At 30.8% G+C, this 23739-nt stretch overlaps 2 protein-coding genes across 2 annotated transcripts in view; one reads left to right on the top strand and one right to left on the bottom strand.

The window, feature by feature from the left end:
- The window catches only part of LOC142332477 (uncharacterized), a 145418-nt gene that overhangs the window by 52071 nt on the left and 69608 nt on the right, over window positions 1-23739 (top strand). The window lies entirely within an intron of this gene.
- On the bottom strand, window positions 1742-21707 carry LOC142332481 (sporozoite-associated mosquito saliva protein 1-like). The gene is made up of 4 exons (XM_075378932.1): window positions 21644-21707; window positions 17503-17655; window positions 6661-6804; window positions 1742-2030 (listed from the first exon to the last, which is right to left on the bottom strand). Exons 1-4 carry the CDS (start codon window positions 21704-21706, stop codon window positions 1827-1829), a joined length of 564 nt encoding a protein of 187 aa, XP_075235047.1. The 5' UTR covers window position 21707; the 3' UTR covers window positions 1742-1826.

The raw sequence follows: 23739 nt of genomic DNA, 5'->3' as shown, positions 1-23739 counted from the left end.
AACCCTTTAATTTACTTTATTGGTTTAGATTTAGTTTAATATTCAATTAGGCATGAGGGAAAAAATCTAAAAAATTGTTAATATCAAATATCTAATTAATTATTGTGTATTTTTTATCATTTAAAATTATATTAAAATAATTGGACTAATTTATTTATTACTATGAAATGATGATTTATGGGTAGGTTTTCTATTTAATTCTTATATTTTATTACTTGACGATTTCACCATATAACCTTGAAGTTTATCTCTGTGGGTTATGGAATTGGAATTTTGTAGAGTATGAAAAATGCCATGCCTGACCAGGGTTTCAGCCTGGGACCTCTGGATGAACTCTACCACGGAGGTTGGTAAAATAATTAATGTGGTGGCGCCAAGGTAGCGAACAAAAATTTCTAACACTATAAAAGAGTAATTTTTAAACTATGAAGAGCCACACTTTAGTAATTTAGTACATTTAGTAATCCTCAGTTTTGAATATGAAGCTGTTTCCATATTATATATATATATATATATATATATATATATATACCATACTATAAGCTATTTTTATTAGTATTGTCAATTATTAACTGCCCCATACCCAAGTAGACTTGTTCAGTTAAATCATATTTTTAAATAATCTATTCATTAATACCAGTGAAGACTTTCTGTAGCTAAAGCAAGTTAAACAAAAATAATTATACTACTCAAAACACAATTATCTTCTCATATATATATATATACATAAATAATAAATATTTTTGCATTTTCAAAATGTTGTAAAAATATTTCTCCAAGAAATAGTTGTAGACCTTGTTGTTTTTACATTTTGTACTTGAAGTAATTATGTATTTGATAAATAACATAATAAAATATGGTAATATTTTAAAAAGTATTAATTAAAACAATTTACTTTCAAAATATTGAATTTATTCTTGGAAAATATCCTTTATGAAATAATTAGCAGTACCTTCTTGAGTGGCGTTACTGATATGATGTTAGTAATGGATAACTTAAAAAGGTTAAGAGATCTCTTAACAAAGTAGTTAAATTATATATTTAAACTATGTTATATTTGTTCATTAAATATATTGTTTTTGCTACATAAAAACAGAACAAAATAAAAAAATAATACCTAATGACCAGAAAAACATAATTCACAAACATCAAACTTGCTAATATGTAAGAAAGAAGATGTGTATTGGTTCAAAACAAATAATAAATAGGCTAGGAACTGTATTAAATATTCATAAAACATATTGACAAACACAAGTAGCTAAAAATAATTAAACTTCAATGACTGCAATAAATAATAAATTTATAGGCAGAAATAATATTTATGGATAAAACATTGCCAAATTACAAAAATTAACTTTTTTCATCATCTCGTGGAAAAAGATCATGCAAATTAGCTCTAATTTGACCTGATCAAACTGTCTGATTTGAATAAACCACTATCTCAAATGAAACAGGTTAAAGTTGTACTGTTTACTATTTGAAATGGAAATTTTGATGAAAATTCATTACACATACAATAAATAGTCTTCTTAATAATAAGGAACATTACACCAGAATTTTATAACATTTCAAAACCTGTTTGGCTGAAACTTATCACAAATATACAAACAAAATGCCAAAAAAAAATCAAGGTTAAACAGGACCTCACTTTGCTCAGTCAACAATTTAAAAATATTCGTAAGATATCAAACGTCGATTAAAAAAGTAAAGGATAAAAAAACAAGCAAAGTAAAAATATGAAAAATAAGCTAATTTATTTCATCAATTTGTTAAAATATTACAATTGTAACTATATTATTATTAAAGATTACACTTTATTAATTATACTAACCAACCATAGGTAATTTTTGCACAAAAGATTTACTAGCAGCAGCTCTATCAAATATCATTTCATAATTAAATTTAAAACAAGAATTTCCATTGTTAGTTTTAATCGTATTTGTTCCAGATGTTTTACCAACCATAGCTGCTAACAGGACTTTATGTTTTTCTAAAGATATTGATTTTTCAGGTGATCCACAAACTTTACCCTGGACAGTAAACAAAACGTGATATTTAACAGTTTATAAATAAAGAAATTAATACTCGATTATTTTATGATATAATTAAAGTACCTTAGAAAGCATAGAACGGAAATATTACAATAAAGGCTGAGTGTAAGCAACATATTTAAGTTTCAAGCCTAATGACCACCTGTGAATATGTGAAAATGTGATATATGTAATGTACAACTGAAATTTTAAAATAAAAATCATTACAATAGACACTTTATATTCAATGTGATCAGGAACGTGTCTTAACTTGTCTGTGATGCTCTTTTAGCACCAAGCTCTTGTATGCAACACACGTTATTTTCACAAGCATTTTATAAACCGTGTAGATTATCAATCCCACTGAATGCAAAGTGTGTTTGGTAAATTGCTTTTTAAATGCAAAAATCTTTTGCTTAGTTGAAATTCATAAACTTAGCTAGTTGAAATAAACAAAGTATGATGATGAGGAGATATGTCGAAATGGTTATGATTAGTCGATGAACAAACATGTGTGATGAAGAAAAATCTAGATACTCAGCTGTCATCATCGAACAATGGGGAAATGCTGTTGATGAATGTTTTGACATAACAGGAGATTCATAACTAATGAATTCCATGCTGTTTTCCCTAATATTTTTCTTATTCTGTTATTAACGAATGCCAGTGAACATTTTCACACAAGAAGAAACAATTCTGATACAGAATACCCAAAAAAAGAGAATGACTGCTTTTCTAAGGTACTTCTTCATTGTTACTGATCAAATAGTGAGACAAAGGTTCACAAACGCTAACTATAAATGATCAGAATGTTGTCTCAAACTCCATCCACCTTAAAAACAAACTAAAAAGAAATGATCAGGAATGATATAACTTTCATTAAAAATTAAATATCCACTCGGTAAAAAGAAAGATTCAGCAGCAAAGGACTGAGGTACAGGTTCTCCAATAAGTAGAGGGGATGAAGCATCTTTGACTAAATAGCAATGTACTGTAGGTGACAGTTGATGTACTTTTCTCTCTTTTTTCTGTTTAGCCTCTGTAAGGTATCACTTCAGAGGATGAATGAGAATGATATGTATGGATAGACAATCCTGGTCTTTTAGCATTGTCTGGAGTAATGTCTCGGGTTGCAAAAATGTCTGGAGTTTGAGAATTTTATGACCGGTGAGGATTTTTTTTAATTTTAGACCTATATGTTCAACATCATGTTTTTAAACATTCTTTTATTGCTGTTCATCTCTCAGCCGACCTTGGAGCAAGTCAGTTTTGACGGAGGCGTGGCTACTGGTCTTGCCACAACTTATTTCTTAGTCATTTGACAACACAAAAGGGGCAATGTGTTTATGTTGTCTTTGTGTGTGAAGTAACTGATCTACACAATTTTGATCATTTTATTTCTATTCGTTTTTTGTCTCATCATTTAGCAATGGGCAAAAGAAAATGTGTGTTTAATGTTTATCTGCGACAGGAATACAAATTTTTGAAATTGTGTAATGACATATTTATTGCACCTTATGTACTGGAGAATTTTCTGTTGCAGATAAAGGAAAGGGTGATATTGAAGACCACATGAAAATAGCTAAACATAGGAGTGCTATTAATGCTACTGCTTCAGCAAACATAAGAAATTTTTTTAAAGCCACAGATGGGAATTACAATAACACTGATCTGGAGTATGCTGCTAAAGAAGCTACATTTTCATACCGCACTGCTAGACACAAACTCAGTTTTATAACATCAGACTGCACGTCTAAACTGGTAATAAAGTTATATGACCCAAAATTTTCATCTGCTATAATCAAAACCGAGGCAATTATTTTTAAATTATTTCACCATTTATATTTGAGAATGTGTTGGGTTCTTTTGAAAACATTAAATATGTAACAGTAATGATGGATAGCTTAAACAGAAGGGAAGTAAAACTTGTTCCAATTGTTGTAAAATATTATGGTCTGGAGGAGAGAATTCAAGTTAAACTTTTAAATTTTGATGAAATGTCAAGTGAAACTGCTCAAATTTTGACTCAGTATCCTTTGCAGTGTATAAAAAACACAAATCTGCAGTAAAGTTGGTTTGTTATACTGCTGATAACACTAACAGTAATTTTGGTGGGGTGAAGAGAAAGGAGAATAAAGGTGTGTTCAGAAAAGTTCAAAGTGATTTAAATAGACCTAGTTTAGGAATTGGTTGTTCAGCCCACATTGTGCACAATTCAGTACAAACAGCATGTAATTCTCTACCCCTGGACATTGAAGATATTGTCATAAAAATTTATAATTTTCACATATTTACAATAAGAGTAACGAAAATTAAAGAGTTCTGTAAATTTGTTGAAACAGATTACAAAAAAGTATTATCTCATAGCAGCACAAGGGTCCTTGTTTGTTACCTGCAATAGAAAGAATTCTTTCCATTTTCAATGGCCTAAAATCATACTTCTTATTTTGCAACAAATGCCCAAAATTATTATTTGATTTTTTGAAAATTTAGAAAGTGAACTGTTTTTAACATTTTTATATGGTACACTACTGTTAATTAATAATGTAGTTCTGAAATTGGAAGTTAATTCTGTCACAGCAACAGAAGCATTTCAGACATATTTTGAATTAATTTGTCAACTTCAGGAAAGAAAAACCCACAAATTTATACCATCTTCTGCCAAAGAATTGCTATGCATTCTAAAAGAAAATAATGATTTTCAGGAACAAAACTTCTTCTCAAGTGTAGACAATTTTTATAATTCTAGTGTCCAATACTTAAGAGTTGGGGAGAACCAGTTTTGATAAATTTAGTAAGTTTCAGTGGATAAATTTACGAAGTGAAATTGCCTGGTCTGATTTAGAAGAGTGCACAAATTGTTAATGAAATTATAAAAAATTCCATAAATATTGATGACCTTATTTGATGAACGTACATTGTTGGACCAGTTAATTGAAAACCAAAGGGTAGGTTGTGGTTCAAGTTCTGAAAAAGTACCAGATACTATTGAAGAGAAGTGGAAAGCAATTTTTAAGGTGTTGCAAAAGACTGGTATTTCATGTTGCAATATTTCTAAAATGGGTTGAGCTTGCGTTGTCTTTGCCTGGGACATCTGCTCCAGTTGAGAGTTTTTCAATTATAGGGAACATTTGGTCTGCAGAAAGGGGTAGACTTTCAGTATGTACTGTTAAACATCTGCTAAATGTTAAAATTAATTCAGAACTTTCTTGTTGTGAATTTTATAATGCAATTAAAACAAACAAACCATTTCTGATAGAAGTCATGTCTAGTGAAAAATACAGTTGAATAAATAAAGTTTAATGTTTCGGTAAACCGTTAAGACGTTTAAGTAATTTCAAAAATATGTTCCGGTTGGACTCAAAAAAATATGGTAAGCCTATGTATGAATGTAAATTAAGTGTAGTGTTGTACAATTTCAGGTCAACCATTCCTGAGACTTGTGATTAATTGAAACCTAATCACCAAAGAACACCGGTATCCACAATCTAGTATTCAAATCTGTATAAAAGTAACTACCTTGATTAGGACTTGCAACTTAGAACTCTGAACTTCAAAATCAGCCGATTTGCGATGATGAGTTCACCACTAGACTGCAGTTATAGTACTGCTTAGTACTGTTATATGTCTACATAACTAGCTACAGTAACCATTGGCTCGGTAAAGAAGAATGTTCTGATCACTTCATAAGCACACCAGATGTTAAATTTTGGTTTATCACACTGTGTTTGTTGAACAGCATGAGACCTATTTCTACTCCAGTTCCAATGATGGTTAATGTGACCAGAAACAAGGAAAGAAGCTTCATCAGGGAAAATGACTTTTTCTAAAAACAAATTATTATATATATTTGTTTTGTTATTTGCCGTGTTACAATAAGCTGTAAAACTGTTGTTGAAATACATTGTTATGGGTGAAGTGACCTAAATGTTGTCTTGCTTTACTGTAGGTACACAATGTCTGAGTGGAAAACTGCTAATCTTAATCTTACGTTTTGAAGGTTGTAGGTTCCAAATTCAGTGAATATTTAGAAAAACAACAATAACTCATATTTAATCTGTAAAAAAAGTGCAGGACACATAATAGAAAAGACCCTAATAATTTTATAGAAAAAAATTTGCTACTGATCACTTCTATTTCTAATTATGAACTGAGACTTAATATTTTTTGAACTTGGACTTAATGTAACATCATCAACATAGTGAACAAAAGAGCATTAATCTGTATAATTAATTCAGACTATTAGGCAAGGTTAAAAAGAGAAGTACAGTTACTGCTGTAAGAAATTCAGTACGAACGAGTAGCAGTTATTAAAATATTACACAATAACAGTGAATAAACTATGACATAACTTGGGTTAATAATCTGCAATCAATGAGGAATTTCTGCATTAATTTAAATTAATAAACTAAACGGTTAAACTTATTATCTTAAGTTTTATCCTTTGACTTCTTTTTTTCTGCTCATATATCATAATGTAATCATGAAGTTCATACTCCATAGTATATGACTAATCAACCGATTCAGTAACTCTGTCTTTGTAGATACAATAACTCTCTCTTTTTATAAATGAATGTTATAAATATAATAAAAAATTACTAAATTTGATAAATAGAAAAATTGTACTTACTGCTTTTATTGGACATTTATTTGAAAGCCCAAAAGTATTACCAATAGTTTTAAATTCATCACTCATATTATCCATTCTTTTACAACCATCATCCACAGTACCTTTTCTAAGCGGAATTCCATTTCTAAACATTTCATAATCAACCTATACAGAATAAAAAATTAACATATTAGTTAGCATCATCCACAGTACATTTTCTAAGAGGAATTACATTTATAAATATTTCATAATCAACCTATTTAGAATAAAAAATTTACATATTGGTTAGCTTTGATCTTGTAAACAAAATATCTTCTTTTTTTTAAACATCCAGGACCATCGTTAGGTATTACTTCAGAGATTTGTAGCATGCGTGCAAATGCTATGCCTGACTGGGATTCAAACGTGGCACCTCTAGATGAAAGGTCAAGGACAGAGGCAAAATATCTGAAAACTTTATATATGCAATGTATGACACTCTGTATAGTCTCAGGAAGTTCTGCCGGGACTTTCATAACCTATTCCACTCCTGAAAATATTGGGAAAAACTCATATAAACATATGTCCTAAAATTACAGCTAGTGAAAGATTTCACTTGGATTTCAGCTATCCCAGTAAAATGAGGTTGTACTGAAATTTTTAGGATGTTAATTAAGGAGCAAAATTAGTGATTCTTATAGTTTTTTATTTCAAAAATCGAATAAAACAAATCACAGAACCGTATCCGCAGTAGTTTTTTAGAAATCTGGTGTGAAAATCAATAAATTCGGGTAAAACCTCTCTCTTTTATGTTTGATGTACAATAACTTTGTTAAATGGGTAATTAACATATAATGGTAATGAATGTATGATACTCAATATTATACATTTTTAAATGACTTCAAAATTAGGAGGAGGTTTTCAATTTGAGTATGTAGATTTTGTTTGTTCAAACAATACTTAAGACCAAATGAAGTGATTTCAATGATTTTTTTTAATCGTGTAAAGAAAGTCTCTCTTGTGGCATAATAAGTTTCTTTCATATAACATCAATCAAAAAATAATTTAAATAAAGAATTACATGATTTGAAAATGTTGTTGATTTTTTATTATTAAATAAATAAAGATTATACTTAGATCATAACATAATTATATTCTAAATATTATATAGATCGTGAATAGTAATTTCCTATTCCACAGGTAACAAAAAATGCTCAGGATTTGTCTGCAAGGACAAACGATGAAGAAACTTTGATTAAAGCTTCCTTTTTTGGAGTCATCAGTAAGTTGAATGTTTTGATGCTATTTTGCATTCCTTTCTCCCTTTACATTCCTTTTCTGTATAAAAAATTTTTTTTTCTTAATAAAAAACTCTTATGCAAAAATGTGCAAGAAGACCAACTTTTTATTAATTTAATTTGGTTTCAATATTTTAATACTTTTTTAAAATTTGATTTAATATTGCTAAGAATAGATACGGCAGATAAAGAAATGTTAACGTTCAAACTTGCAGCGTCATAATCATCCACGCTTCTAACTTGCTCGCTCAAATTTTTTCAACTTTAAATTGAGCATAACTCAACAATGACTCAAATAATCTTCATCAAATTTTCATTGCACTTCAACTTCAAAAACACTACTACCATGTATCTTAATTTCAATGAAATTGATCTAATAGTTTGAAGATTTTTGGGCCAAAAATTTTTAAACATAAATTGTATATATATATATATATGTATATATAAGGATACCTCCGACTGAATGATATTTTTGTATTCATCATATCTCAAAATGTAATCTTCCTTTACAAAAAAAACAATTCGGAGAGATTATTACTCTTTCTAATAAAGGGGAATTTTATTTAAACCAAACTGAAAGCCCCTGAAATCTTATGATTTGAGTACAATAATATTTAAGATTGTTACAACAATAATATCATGACATTATAATTTAATGTTTAATGTTGTACATTTTTAAAACTTTTATAAAAAACACAACATATAAACCTACTCACACACTGTTTACATTGGCAAATACAACCCAAATTTCTTTATTTATTTCTAATAAAATTGCATGCTCATCAATTTTTTAATTTTAACCAATATTGTTTGACAAGTTAAAATAGTTATATCACTGCAATTATACTACCTTAAACCCCCCCCCCCCTTGATATAAATCTAAATATCTCAAAGTTTTTTAATGGAAACTATCACTTATTTTATAATAAACTGCTTTAAAAAACAAGTTATTGATTACAAAAATATTTTTGTTAATCTTATAAGGCTTTATTATTATAAAGCCTTAATAAGCTTTGAGAAAAGCTTATAAAAAGCCTTAATAAGCTTGAACTGAGAATAGCATTTTGATGGTAATTCATCATATCACACAAATTACAAAAAGATAAAAATAAATCCACTGAACAAAATCTTAATAAATGGAATACATTAAGATAATCTAAAATAATATCATGGGTATTTCCATTATGGAAGCTGGAATTTATATATATATAAAAAAAAATCAATTTAATTTATGTTAAAAAATAACTGCTAAATTAAATAAAAATATTTTTCCATATAAATAACATTGCAACAAAAAAATTGTTAAAATTTGAAACATTTCACAGAGGGAATTTATCTGAAAATAGTTCATAAATGTAGAAAATTAGAAATGTTATAGTAGAACGTGAGCGTAAGAAAAATTTTCTTCAATAATGCTATGGTAATACATACATAAATCATATTCTTAGGAAAAAATAAGAGATGATTCAGGAATCATAACGGGATAAAATTGCTGTGCGATCCCAAAAATTTAATTTAGTAATAAGAAGAGTTATTTATTATTCTGTTTAAAGTCATATAACCTATATACAATTACTTAATTAATGTTTGCAATATTTTTTTTGTTATACTGAAAATATTATACCAGATATTAATTTTTATAATTATTGTATTATTGTTTTAAAGATTATTTAAAAAAAAGATAAATTTTTTAATAACTTACTGATATGTAGTCGATGAAATGCTTTAGTTAAATCAATTATTTTGTCGATGAAATCTACGCTGTTCTCACTTCTTGTCATTTAAAATTGTTAGAGCTGTTTATTACAAAATGCCATAAAAATAATACTTTTAAAAATGACTTATGCCTATAGTAGAACTGTTCTCACTTACTAATATTAAAACACTGATATGCTAAATTATTTTTATATTAGAATAATAAAAAATCAATGAATTTAAGTACAAAATATAGATATAAACAATAAATGTCACATACAGATACATACACTGGAAAACTTAATTGAATCAAGATGTTTTTCCTAGATGTGTTTCCAATAAGCAGAACTTATTATTATAAGAAAATCAAAAAAACCTTCAAAATCATGTATTATTGAACTTAAAATGTTTATAAACATTAAATAAAGATTTGCTCAATTAATATATCTATGTATAACAACAAACAAAAAAATTAATTGTAATTCATAATTTCTGATGTTACATATACACACGCACACACACACATTCACACTTTTGAATATTTGTATAATTTTTATTCTTGATTTTTATCGCTGAATAACTTTAATAGATCATCTTCGTTTTTCAACATTATTATACAACCGTCATTATTTTTCTTTACCTTAATAATTGTTTTTTGTTGTGTTATAATTTCTTTCAGCACAGCTATTTGATTTACGGCTGAGTTCTGATGACTTAAAGTAATGGTAGATAACATATCCTCTTGGATCCTTAAGCCACTATAAATTATAGTGGCTTTTCATCCTTTTATAAAGACATCAACTTATATGTAGATGCAATATAATATATTATTTTAGAATGTAGCTATATATATATAAATATATATAAATATATATATATATATATATATAAAATACACAAATCTATTTACCTAATGAAACCTATACTTTTTTACTCTGCTCTGCTTGGGATGGATTTGCATTTAAGCTTAGCACAGCCCAAGCAAAGTGTCTTTAGACTCTAACGAGCCTCCCTGTCCGCCAGTTGTATGTCCAGTATGACAGAATAGCTCACCAATTCGGATTTTTTGAAGAGTTCATCTTGTGCCTTGCCTCTAACCAGAGAGGGATAGTTCGGGCCCCTCACCAGTGGCCGGGACTTGGTCTTTTCGATTTGATATTTAAAAAAAAAAAAAAAAAAAATTTTCAATTTAATACAACTTACTCTTATATTTTAACTCCTGTATTTCGCTCTCTTTGGCTCTTCTATACAACTCTATTTATATTTTATTTACTTATGGATGTCTTTTCATTATCTCTGATGTCTTATTATCATGGGTCTCGTCATCAACCGTCACCGCCAAATCAGAGGGGGTTAATCCGGACCCGACTACGTCGTTCCTGGGCCCCTCCCCAGTCACCGGGTCTCAAACCGGTCTTCTTATTAATTCCCGGAACCTGTTATGGTATTTTCGATCCGTCTCCATTTAACATAACCTCTACGACTGAATCCGGAGTAATGATCGTCCATCGCTCCTTTTCTTTGATGTCTAACCATCTCTCACAGGTGAAAAAAATTTGTTCCGGTGAGTCGATTTATCCGCAATATATAAAACTATTAAATTCTCTTCTTTTAAACCTTTGTAGATATTCACTGAATTCCCCATGGCGAGAGAGGGGCATTCCACGCTGGTGTGGCATATAACATTATGGAAGTCGCGGCGGCCATAATCAATTTTCGTTTGGACGCTTCGTTTGGGCCCCATTTGTGCCCCATCAGCCTGCTAAGAGTATTTATTGCTTTTTCAGCTTTCGTCGTAATCTCTTCGATATGCTTGCTATATTTTTTCAACCACATCCCAAGATATTTCACATGCGAGGTCATCTCACCAATATTCGTCTAGACGTACACGGATGACTCTGATTGTTCTTCTGACCACTATTGCTAGGACCTGAGTTTCATTCGGTTCAAGTTTGGGTCCTCGATTTAGAAACCATGCGTTCGCCAGCTCGATCGCCCTGTTAGCTTTCTGCTCTACCTCTTCTTCGGATCGACCTCTCACCAACAGGCCCGGTCGTCCGCGTACGCAATTGGAGCCACTCCCACTGGTTATCGTAAATTCAAAATGCCGTCGAACGAAATGTTCCAGAGGAGGGGACTTAATACAGAGCTCTGGGAAACGCCCCCCGCATCTGGAACCTACATTCTCCGTCTTCAGCCTCAACCATCAATTCTCTTGCTCACAAATAATCGCAAATAACAGCCCGTAAGTAGGCGCTGATATTTCTCTTCGCCAATTCGTCCGCCACCACAGCCCATAGGAGGCTGTTAACGTATTGCGGACATTCAGGTGGACTATTAATGGAATCTGTCTGGTCCTCCAGGTCCACGCTCTGGACACCACTCTTCTTAAGTCATCTACGGTCGACTTTCCTTTTTGAAATACATATTGTGACCGAGATAGGTCTCTGGTCGCTACAATCTCCTCCTGTATGCGATCCGTCAACAATCTCTCATACAGTTTGTCAATCGTTGGTAGAAGACAAATCGGTCGATTTGATACTGCCATGTTATTCGCATTTGGTTTAGGATTTTTTCCCCCTACATTCCTGGGCCGGACATCCACTTAAGTATACTCGGCCCAGGAACGTGTCCATTAGACTCTAAGAGGGTATCCCACCCACCGGTCTAACACCCGGCACGGTAGGTCAACCCCCCCCGGTTCAGGATATTTTAATGCCTGCCCGTTTTTTACCCCACTCGAGGGGGTGCCCTAAAAAGGGGTAGCAGCCCCCAAATTTGAGAAAAGAATTTTGGGGGCTAAAAGATCAGAAACGGTCTGAAACGCCTAGATCCCGAAGGATTTTTCTCTAGGCGCTTCCTGTGAGGAGTTATTAATGTCCAAAAAAAGGGGTAAAAGCCCCCAAATTTTCGAAAAAATTCGGGGCACGCCAAAAGTACAGGAAGGTTCCGAAACGTCTAGATACCAAAGGATTTTTCTCTAGGCGCTTCCTGTGAGGAGAGTTATAAACGTTCAAAGTTTCCCTAGTAAACTAGATATTTGACTTTGAAAAATTTACTTACAGTTAATGTGAAAAATTCTAGTCCTTGTTTACAACAGTTGTCTATCCTGTATTGTCTTGCTTATTGACTTAGAAAATATTTCTCCAGTAGTACATATAACAGTAACATACTCTAACCTAAAATCACTTATAAAATATTTATCCAGCAACCAAAATTCTTGAAATTTTACACATCAGTCCACAAACCTTGACACTTTAAAATGTTATACTCGTCCAAATTAAAAAAAAAAACTAAAAAACCGATCAAAAACACACTTGTAAAAACACAGTATTAATTCTATAATAAGCCAAAATGGCTTAGAATTATAAAAAACGAAATAAAATTGTAATCCGATAACCAAAAGACTTAAAACTTTACAGACCTGTTCAATAACCTTCCGACTAAAAATTGTCCTACTTTTCCGATTAAAAAACCTCAAAAAACCAACCAACTGTATAAACATAGAGCTAGCTTAGCACGTCTACTCAGTCTGAGTATCCACACTCAATTTGGTTTAGGAATTAACACCAATCTACCGAACTTCCAAGATGTGGGGAGGGTTCCTCTCTCCAAAGCCTCATTCAGTACTTCTAAGACCGTCCACGGTAATTTTTTGGTCAGCTCTTTCAATAATATGCCTGGTACACCGTCTGGGCCCGGGCTCTTTTCTGGGCTGATGTGGGTAATCGCCCGTTGCAATTCATCTATGGAGAATCTTTTTCTTGTAAAAATTTGGTTTAACCTCAAAATGTGCGCATCGAACCTCTCATAACAATCCGATACGCCCTCCCCCCATACATCATCATCTAACTAACTCCACAACCAGTCTCTTCCATGCGGCTCTCTTAGCGTTTTTGACAGCAGCGCAGAATTCTTTCCGAAAGTTTTTAAACGTTACTTCTACTCGTTCGAGCTCACTGAGTCTATTCCTTCTGACTCTTTGTAGTCTTCTACGAGTCGTTCACATCTAAACCTTCAAATCAGCAATTTCTGACGTCCACCAGTATATATTTACGGCCCCAGTATTCTATAGCCTTGTATATCTTATCTCCTGTGTTATCATTTAATATGTAAAATATCACTGGTCTTCCGTTTTCAGCGCCGAGACTCTGTCTAGGGCTTTTGTAAGATTTTGACCAAATCTTCGCTTTTCTGCTCGACCGTGATCATGTAGTTAGTGAAATTATTAGAATCCTCATCTTCCAGGTAAAATATATCCGTACTTCTTGTATCTCTTAAAACTGTGCCACATGGCATCTTCGTTCTCGCATCTAGTCACTTCGATATTCTATGGGCAGCTTCTCTATTGATTTGCCGATTAAACCATTTTTCCGAGCTCTTGTGACAAAAGGAATCCCGGGAAGCCTCTTCAGCCGGGAAGCCGTTCGCAACGTCCACGCGTTTAAATAAATCTTTTGGCCATCGTACGTTCATAACCTCTTCCAAGTCGCCCGTATCTCCTGTCTCTAGCGCTCCTTCTTTTTTTATCTCTGCTGTTTTATCTCGTCAGCCTTCGTTTATCATCAGAATTTTGTCCGGCTTTCTCCTGGTTAAGCATTGGATTTGCAAATTCGTATAATGTGTACATTGTGGCCTCCACATCTTTGGCGTATTCAAGCATTCGATATTTGTTAATACAAGATTAATGTTTAAAAACGGTTAAGACTAGCGGTTTCTTTTGTTAATTCTAGTTTTCTATTTTATATTTGGAGTAAATTCCGAACAATTATTTATTTATTTTGAACTCTGTCTTTATGTAATCTGTATTTACTATTTATATTGACATTTATTACATATTATACTATTTGATGTGTAATATTATGATTGCAAATTTTTTGTTGATTAGTTATGTATTATGCTCTGTTTTTACATTCTGTGTACTGTTTTGGTTATGTTTTATTATGACATGTATCATGCTATATATTAATTATTTGATTTGTTGTTATTGACAAGTAATATTGTTGTCGTTTACTACTATTATCCTGATTATTATTGCGGTTGTAATTACTATATTAATATTTGTGTATTTACTATTTTTGTTAACTGTTTTATTGTCGTCGCTTATTATTATCATTATTGTATTTATCACCATTATTATTATTATACATTTGCCTGGTTGTAATTATGAGCATTTTAAACAAAAAACTGTATTTATATAAAATTCTAAATTGTGAACCTCGCAATATCCTGATAGAGCCGCGAACCACGCGACAGTATTTTTTTCTTTTCCTAAACATCCAAAACTGATTTTCTTGGATTTATCAACAAAAATACTTCAATATCAGAATTGTATCAGGCTGTTTATCACTATATTTCAATAATCCAGTATTAAACAATGATACTGGTTAAAAAGAAAAATATACTCAAGTCCACATAAAGGTTATGCTGTTATTTGTTTAAGAATTATTCCACATAAATTATCTGTAAAAATAAAAATATTAGAAGATGATAAGGATCTTCCACTGAAACATCAAAAAAATCTTAGATATCAAAAATACATGAGTTAAATTGGAACTTCCTCCTTCATTGGAATAACATAAAACTAATCCTTTTTTTAAACTATTCCCATTCTTAATAGGTCTCGGTCTTAAAAAAGATTACTTTAAAGCAATATTCATCCCCAACAACGCAATTTTAGGATGAAGAGATCACAAAATTGTTTGTTGGCATTTTAAAATGAAATAAGCTAGTCTATTAAATTAAATTTGCGTAAATAAATTTATAGAATTCTATACAGAAGAATTGAGAGGAGAGTGGAAGAAGTGTTAGGAGAAGACCAATTTGGTTTCAGGAAAAGTTTAGGGACAAGGGAAGCAATTTTAGGCCTCAGATTAATAGTAGAAGGAAGATTAAAGAAAAACAAACCGACATACTTGGCGTTTAAAGACCTAGAAAAGGCATTCGATAACATAGACTGGAATAAAATGTTCAGCATTTTAAAAAAAATTAGGGTTGAAATACAGAGATAGAAGAACAATTGCTAACATGTACAGGAACCAAACAGCAACAATAATAATCGAAGAACATAAGAAAGAAGCCATAATAAGAAAGGGAGTCCGACAAGGATGTTCCCTATCTCCGTTACTTTTTAATCTTTACATGGAACTAGCAGTTAATGATGTTAAAGAACAATTTAGATTCGGAGTAACAGTACAAGGTGAAAAGATAAAGATGCTACGATTTGCTGATGATATAGTAATTCTAACCGAGAGTAAAAAGGGTTTGAAGAAACAATGAACGGTATAGATGAAGTCCTAAGCAAGAACTATCGCATGAAAATAAACAAGAACAAAACAAAAGTAATGAAATGTAGTAGAAATAACGAAGATGGACCACTGAATGTGAAAATAGGAGGAGAAAAGATTATGGAGGTAGAAGAATTTTGTTATTTGGGAAGTAGAATTACTAAAGATGGACGAAGCAGGAGCGATATAAAATGCCGAATAGCACAAGCGAAACGAGCCTTCAGTAAGAAATATAATTTGTTTACATCAAAAATTAATTTAAATGTCAGGAAAAGATTTTTGAAAGTGTATGTTTGGAGTGTCGCTTTATATGGAAGTGAAACTTGGACAATCGGAGTATCTGAGAAGAAAAGATTAGAAGCTTTTGAAATGCGGTGCTATAGGAGAATGTTAAAAATCAGATGGGTGGATAAAGTGACAAATGAAGATGTATTGCGGCAAATAGATGAAGAAAGAAGCATTTGGAAAAATATAGTTAAAAGAAGAGACAGACTTATAGGCCACATACTAAGGCATCCTGGAATAGTCGCTTTAATATTGGAAGGACAGGTAGAAGGAAAAAATTGAGTAGGCAGGCCACGTTTGGAATATGTAAAACAAATTGTTAGGGATGTAGGATGTAGAGGGTATACTGAAATGAAACGATTAGCACTAGATAGGGAATCTTGGAGAGCTGCATCAAACCAGTCAAATGACTGAAGATAAAAAAAAAAAAAATAAATAAATTTATCTTTTAAGTTTGAAGCTTATAAATGATTGTATGATACAAAATGATTGTAGCGTTATTAAAATACCAAGTTTAACATGATTTTGAACCCACAACTTTCTGTACGTAATATAATTTTAATATCAATATGGACTTCTTCTGAAAGTTATAATCGGTTTTACTAAATTTAATGCCATCGTCTAATCTGGCAGCGACCTGTGAGAACTTATCCTTACGTGATTAAAGTGCACTCTGTAGACTTTTATACCTGAACTAAGAAGCTGCATCAGGTTAAGCCATACATATAATTGGTGTAAATTTGACTTTCAATTTATTATTAATATTTTCATAATGCAAGTTGCAAAGGTCACAGATAGGAAGAAGAGATTCTAGGGCTACTAGAATTTATTATCATAGACAATGTGGATCTACTTCAGAGCATTCATAAATATAGTCATAAATATAAAATACCATTGTTGATGATATGAATAATTACTAGCTAATAATTCCAAAAGACGTTTCTAATTTGATTAACTGGTATAATTGCATTCTGCAGATATAGTGACTAAATGATCTTAGAACTCCATGTACAATAAAAACTACAATTATAAGAATAAAAGAACGTAAAATGTATTAACAGTTTAAAAAGTTCAGTTGGTCTTCTAACGCATTTTATCTGTAATGATAGGAGTAAATTATTTGTTAATGTAGCAAGTAAAGCATTACTACCGTTACTATAATACATTATAACTAATTATGAAGCCAAGAATTTAAAAAGAAATCACTTTTAAGTACTTACAAGTAATTCTTAAAAGTATTAAGTTTAGTGCACTCATAGGTATTTTTTATTAATTATATTATGCTAGACAACATGCTCAAAAAATTTGATAAATCTTACTGAAAAGGAAGTGATGTCTTTATTAAATTCAAAACAACCAGAAGGTATCAATTTACAATCTTTAGTTAATTCCATTCCATAATCGGTTACTTTTATTTGATTATTAAATCCTTTACAAGGTGCAAGGTGAACGTTTTTGAGATTGTACCCATCCTGAAAAATATCTGTAAGTTTAGTATAATAAGGACTAAACATTATTACACAGCTACATAACAAAATTACTTTACTAAAACACATATTACTTAGGGTATACTGAAATGAAACGACTAGCACTAGATAGGGAATCTTGGAGAGCTGCATCAAACCAGTCAAATGACTGAAGACAAAAAGAAAATCCCATTTCACAGTTCTTTCATAGGTAAATTATTATTTTTCCCTTACCTCTGATCATTTTTATTCCTGTAAAATGGTATTCTGTAAATTTTATATAAAAGGCGACTGGATCCATGTTAAGTATACAGAAACATTTAGAGTTACTATATTGTTGATATCTACACAAATTTGGTGTTGAAGTTCTGCTGATCTGGTCTGGGAATAATGTTTATTGTCCAGTGACTATATAAATTCTCCAGCCTGGGACTTATAAGCTGATTGGGTAAGGCTAAGTTTTTAATGGTTAAGTGAAATTTGTATTCTGACACGACTGATAACAATATCATAAAAAATGCTATTGATTTTCTTAGGTATACAAAAACATTACTTACATATAGTCTTATAAAAAAATCTGTTGAGTAATAAATCAAAAAATACACACACATACACATGTATACATATAATATACTTATTGAGTAGAGCAGTAGTTCTCAAAGTATGTGCCGTGACACCCTGTGGAGCTATGACTTGTTCACAGGGAAGCCACTGAATATTATGCAATTTTCATAATTTTATTTCCATTTTCAATTCAATAGAATGTAACATCTTGCAGAGTTGGTGTAAAGCACTTAGTTACTGTTTGTGGAAGCCTCTAAGTGGTTACTAGATGACATGACAATTGTTCTCAATTGTTTTAGTAGTTTCTAAAATTTTCTGGTATTTTATGTTCATAAGAAAATAAATGTTGGTTTAGTGATGAATTAGCTGTTGGAGATTATTTCTGAATATTGTTGTGATCTAGTCAAGTGAAGTTTTTGAAGTATTTTTTTTTCATGTGCATTTTTTAAAATGGATATTTTTACTAAACAACAATAAGCATTGAGGGAATGAAAATGAAGATGCACATCATCAACCAATGGTGAGAGTGTGAAGTGTAAAAATTGAAAATATGATAACATCTATTAGAAGTTTGGTTTTATATCAACTGAAGTGAATGGCAAAGAGAGGCCACAATGTAACATAAAAAATCTTCTTTGTGTAAATTTATGTGCTCTAGGTATGAAAGTTTTGGCACCAGAGTATATGCTACCAGTTTGAAACACCACTTAGAAACCATTCCTTCCATTCAATGTTCCTAACCTATCCTAACCATTCAAAGTTAGCAAATCTTGTGATTACTTTAGCAAGAAACTAAAAGAGGTAAATTAACAAAAGAATAATTTTTATAAGTAGGCATCAATACCAAGCAAAGCTCTGCTAGCATCTTACAAAAGAAAGAAAGCACATAGAATCACAATATGTGAGAAATTCCATATTATCTCAGAACTCAATCTACCAGTTGCAGATGTGACACTCACTTGATTTCTTATATACAGTTTATAGATGACAATAACATTGTAGAAGAGCTTCTCTTCAGTAAAACTATCACTGCTATTACAAAACTTATTTGAGATTCTGGTTACTTTTACATCCGAAAAAAGTCTGGAGTGGACTAAGTGTCTTGGTATCTACACTGATGGTGCTGTTCTATATCCAGCTGTTATGGAGCATTGCAGGTTTTTATTCTAAGCAAAGTCCCTAAAGCACTGAGAACCCATTGCATTATTCAAAGAGAAGGAATTTAAAAGATGAACATAGAAAAACAGATCTGAGTCCTACATTGAGCTAGGTCTAAGAATATATAGTGAATACAGTAAATTTATAAAAACTTGGGTCATTGAAGGCAAGATTTAAAAAAAAACTATGAGTATATGGAATCAGAACACAAGCCTTTCTTGTACTACAACACTTCATGTGGCTTTCTCATTGTAATATATTATCTCACATGTTTGAACTGCATAAAGAAATTAATATTTTTCTTAAAGAAGGGGAACACAAGTATACCAAACATTTTGTGAAAGAAGATTTTTTTTTGATAAAACTAGCATATTTATGTCACATTCTTGAAAAGCTGAATGGTATAAATTTCTCCCTGTAAACAAGTAAATGCTTTTAAAATTGATTGAGAAAATTTTAGCTATTAGAAAAAAAAAATAAAGCTATGGAAAATAAAAATAAATGAAGGTAGAGACAAAGAATGTTTCTCCTTGCTGAAAGAAATTTTAACCTTCAATGGAGTTGATTTTTCTCATGGTATGAAATCCATTTTTGACAAACACTTATCACCTGCTTTGAAAAATATTTTCAAAATGTTAACATCAATAAATTTACATGGATTAAATATAGATTTAGTGCCATTTCTTTATTTGAATTTACTGGTGCGGAAGAAGAAAATCTAACAGAGTTGACTTGAGACAATACATTGAAAAAATAATTTAGTAGCATTTTATTAACTGAATGCAGAGAATTTTAATTTCATTTGAGACTTCTTATTTGTGCAAAGCTGGGTTTTTGGCAGTTGGTATGATAACATCTAAGTATCACGTAAAAGTCAGTCTGGAGAAGAAAGTGAGAATGGCTGTGTCCATTTTGATTTCACGATTTGAGAAAATGTATGTTAATCAACAGGTTCAACCATCCCACTGATAATTATAATTAGTAGAATTTGTTCAATTAGATTTTTTTGTGATCTAAAATGTGTTTTATTAATTTTTATGTAAAATCTCGCAAAAAATTATTTTGCAAAGTGTACTTGCTAGAATTTGACATAGGGCACTTGGAAAAATCTGGATTCATCAAGGGTGCTGAGAATCAAATAACATTTGGGAACCCCTGAGTAGAGGTAGATATGTTACACATTGGTTCACAAAAGAAACGGGTACATTTATATTAATTTTGTTTATGCTATCTGTCATAATCTTTTAATGTAGCCATGATGCATCTGTAATATTAACAGAATAAGTCAGAGAATCTTTCTCTAAGAGTAATGATGTTCATTATATACCCAATTCCTGCTGTGAACAGAATGAAAGTGTAACTTGTATGGTGCATCAAAATGGATATGTAACAGAATATTCGGTGAAGAAGGCTATGTGGATAGTTCCATTGGCAACTCCACTACAACTGCTGCCATACTGCAGAACCATGAACCATGATGACAACTGACCCAATTTCCATGTATTAATAAGAAAAAGGGATAATCAACCCATACAAGGACTACTTATGATTCTTGTATTTTCTTGGACCGTAATGTTCTTTATAATATAATTTATCATCAACTGAAAATGGATTTGAATTTTAGAAAGGATTAAATATTTAACCTAAGTTGAACCTGAAAGGTTGGTTTTATACATAAAGTGAGGTGCAGGAAAAATAATAAATTAATATCTTATTATTAAGTCCACCCTTATTATTAGATAATAATCTAAATTGTGGATTCAGATGAAAATTGAAAAAGAACATATTAAAGGAGGGAAGTATTGGGAAAAAATTAAGCACACATTCATTGTTGAGAGATAGCATCTCTTCACATCATTTGAAAGGTAAATGGATACAAATTCCAGACAGATTTAGCATTTTTACATAATGAAAAATTTATTTCTGCCATAAAGTGATACAACTGATAATTACCCTGCTGTTGTTTGATAAATAAATAAAAGTAACAGTTAAGATGTGTTCTAAGAAAAAAGAACTTGACAGAGTAAATACAAGAGATATGTAGGAATACAACTAAAGTGTACATATAGAGGAATAATGCTTATGGATTATAGAAGATGAAAATATTTAAAAAAATCAAAGAATAAAGCCATATCTGATAATAATGATCTGCATAAGGACTGAAAAAACTAATGTAATAAATTAATTTATAACACAAATTGAAAATTACACTATAAAAAAGAGCATTTAGCTTAATTTCAGTTGTAAAAAATATACAAATATATATACTTACACAAGCAAAAATACAAGTTGGAATCAATACAAAACAGAAAATAAATTGAAGAAACAGAGTCATTATGAATTATTCCATTTAACTGGATGTTACAGAAAAAACATATCTGTTTTATACTATATTGTGGTAATATGAATAATTATTACATTGCATGTCAGTGAAATGCCATTATGTAAAGGTAAATTTAAATTACGAAGTATTATTCAATTTTTTACAAGAGATAAAAATCTATATTATTAATATATAACAAAGTCATATGAGTACATACAATGTATGATAAAATACGATTCACTAATTTTTAATATAGTATATATATAAAGAAAATATCACATTACTAAATTGGTTTTCTGAATCAATTAAATATTTTTTGATAGTTTTCTACTCATTACAAAATGAAAAAAAAATCAGAAATTATGTAATCTATTAGACAATTAATATTTATTATGATTTTTGAAATGCTACTCACATACTTCAACGAGGAAGATGAAATGATGGTGAAAAAATGCCAGACTATTGATGGGAATCAAACCAAATGATCTACCTAAAACAATAACTGGCCGGCCAGTCTACTGTAGTTATTTTTTCATCACTGAAATTGGATATTATTTTTGTGTAATGGAAAATTTATATAATAACTTACTCATGTTGTAATAACATATTTTTTCTTCAAAATTAAGAAAGATTATTTGTCGCAGCTTTATCTTATTCCCTTTTAATTTTTACATTTAATATGGATACATTATATAGAACAATACTATTCTAAACAAATTTTTTAATTGATATTGAAATATCTTTACATTTGTGTTATTTTTAGAGAATAAATTCATGACATAAGCATCTGACTTATGCATGGAAATTTGACGTGTAACATATGAAAAATGCCAAGGTTTATCAACAAAAAGAAGCACAAATCAAATCTTTCTTTCTTTTTCCTTTTAGCGTCCGGTAATTACCATTCAGATAATACTTAAGAGGATGAATGAGGATATGTATGAGTGTAAATGAAGTGTAGTCTTGAACAGTCTCAGTTCGACCATTCCTGAGATGTGTGGTTAATTGAAACCCAACCACCAAAGAACACCGGTATCCACAATCTAGTATTCAGATCCGTATAAAAGTAATTGACTTTACTAAGATTTAAATGCTGGAACTGTCAACTTCCAAATCAGCTGATTTGGGAAGATGCGTTCACCACTAGACCAAGCTGGTGGGTTTCACAAATCAAATCTAAAACTATAAAAACTTTTGACTACATCAGCAAAGCAATAGTACTAATTTCATTGAAGATGGCCTCTGAAAGGTTTAAAGTGTATGTCATAAGTTTAAAAGAAATCTATTAATTTGCCATTAAAACTTTTGGGTAGTTTTCACAGTTGACTATGATTGAAAAGACCATAAATCTTTTTTATGATAAAGTTTCAATTTCTCTGATAATGAATATATTGATTTTTTAAAATTTCTTCTCCAGATACAAAGGGTATTTATTTTTTAAAGTGACATTACTGTTATGGTCATTAGCTACTGACAATTGGATAACATCATCCTCTCTTTTTCCTGTTTAGCCTCCGGGAATTACCATTCAGATAATACTTCAGAGGGCGAATGAGGATGATGTGTATGAGTGTAAATGAAGTGTAGTCTTGTACAGTCTCATATCGACCATTTCTGAGATATGTGTTTAATTGAACCTCAACCACCACAGACCACCGGTATCCACAATTTAGTATTCAAATTTGTATAAAAGTAATTGTCTTTACTAGGACTTGAATGCTGGAACTCTTGACTTCCAAATCAGCTGATTTGGGAAGACGAGTTTACCACTCGATCAACCCGGTGGGTTGGATAATATCATCCTAGAAAATTGTAACAGGCATTGGTTAACTTTAGTGAACTGAGAGAAATAGTTAATTAAATATAATTTCAGTGGTTAGCATTTTATTATTACTTCACAACACAATCTTTAATTTTCCAGCAGATAATACTATCACATGCATTCCAGTTATAGTGGAATCATCAGGTTGTATAGGAATGTATTTTACTGTCTTTTTCATAACCAGAGTTTTGACTCTGTAGTTTCAATTGAACTTTTTTTTGAA

The sequence above is a fragment of the Lycorma delicatula genome, chromosome 11, assembly GCF_047948215.1.
Source record: "Lycorma delicatula isolate Av1 chromosome 11, ASM4794821v1, whole genome shotgun sequence".
NCBI lineage: Eukaryota > Metazoa > Arthropoda > Insecta > Hemiptera > Fulgoridae > Lycorma > Lycorma delicatula.
Note: the sequence above shows the minus strand (reverse complement) of the source record. Positions and strands in the feature narration are given on the sequence as shown.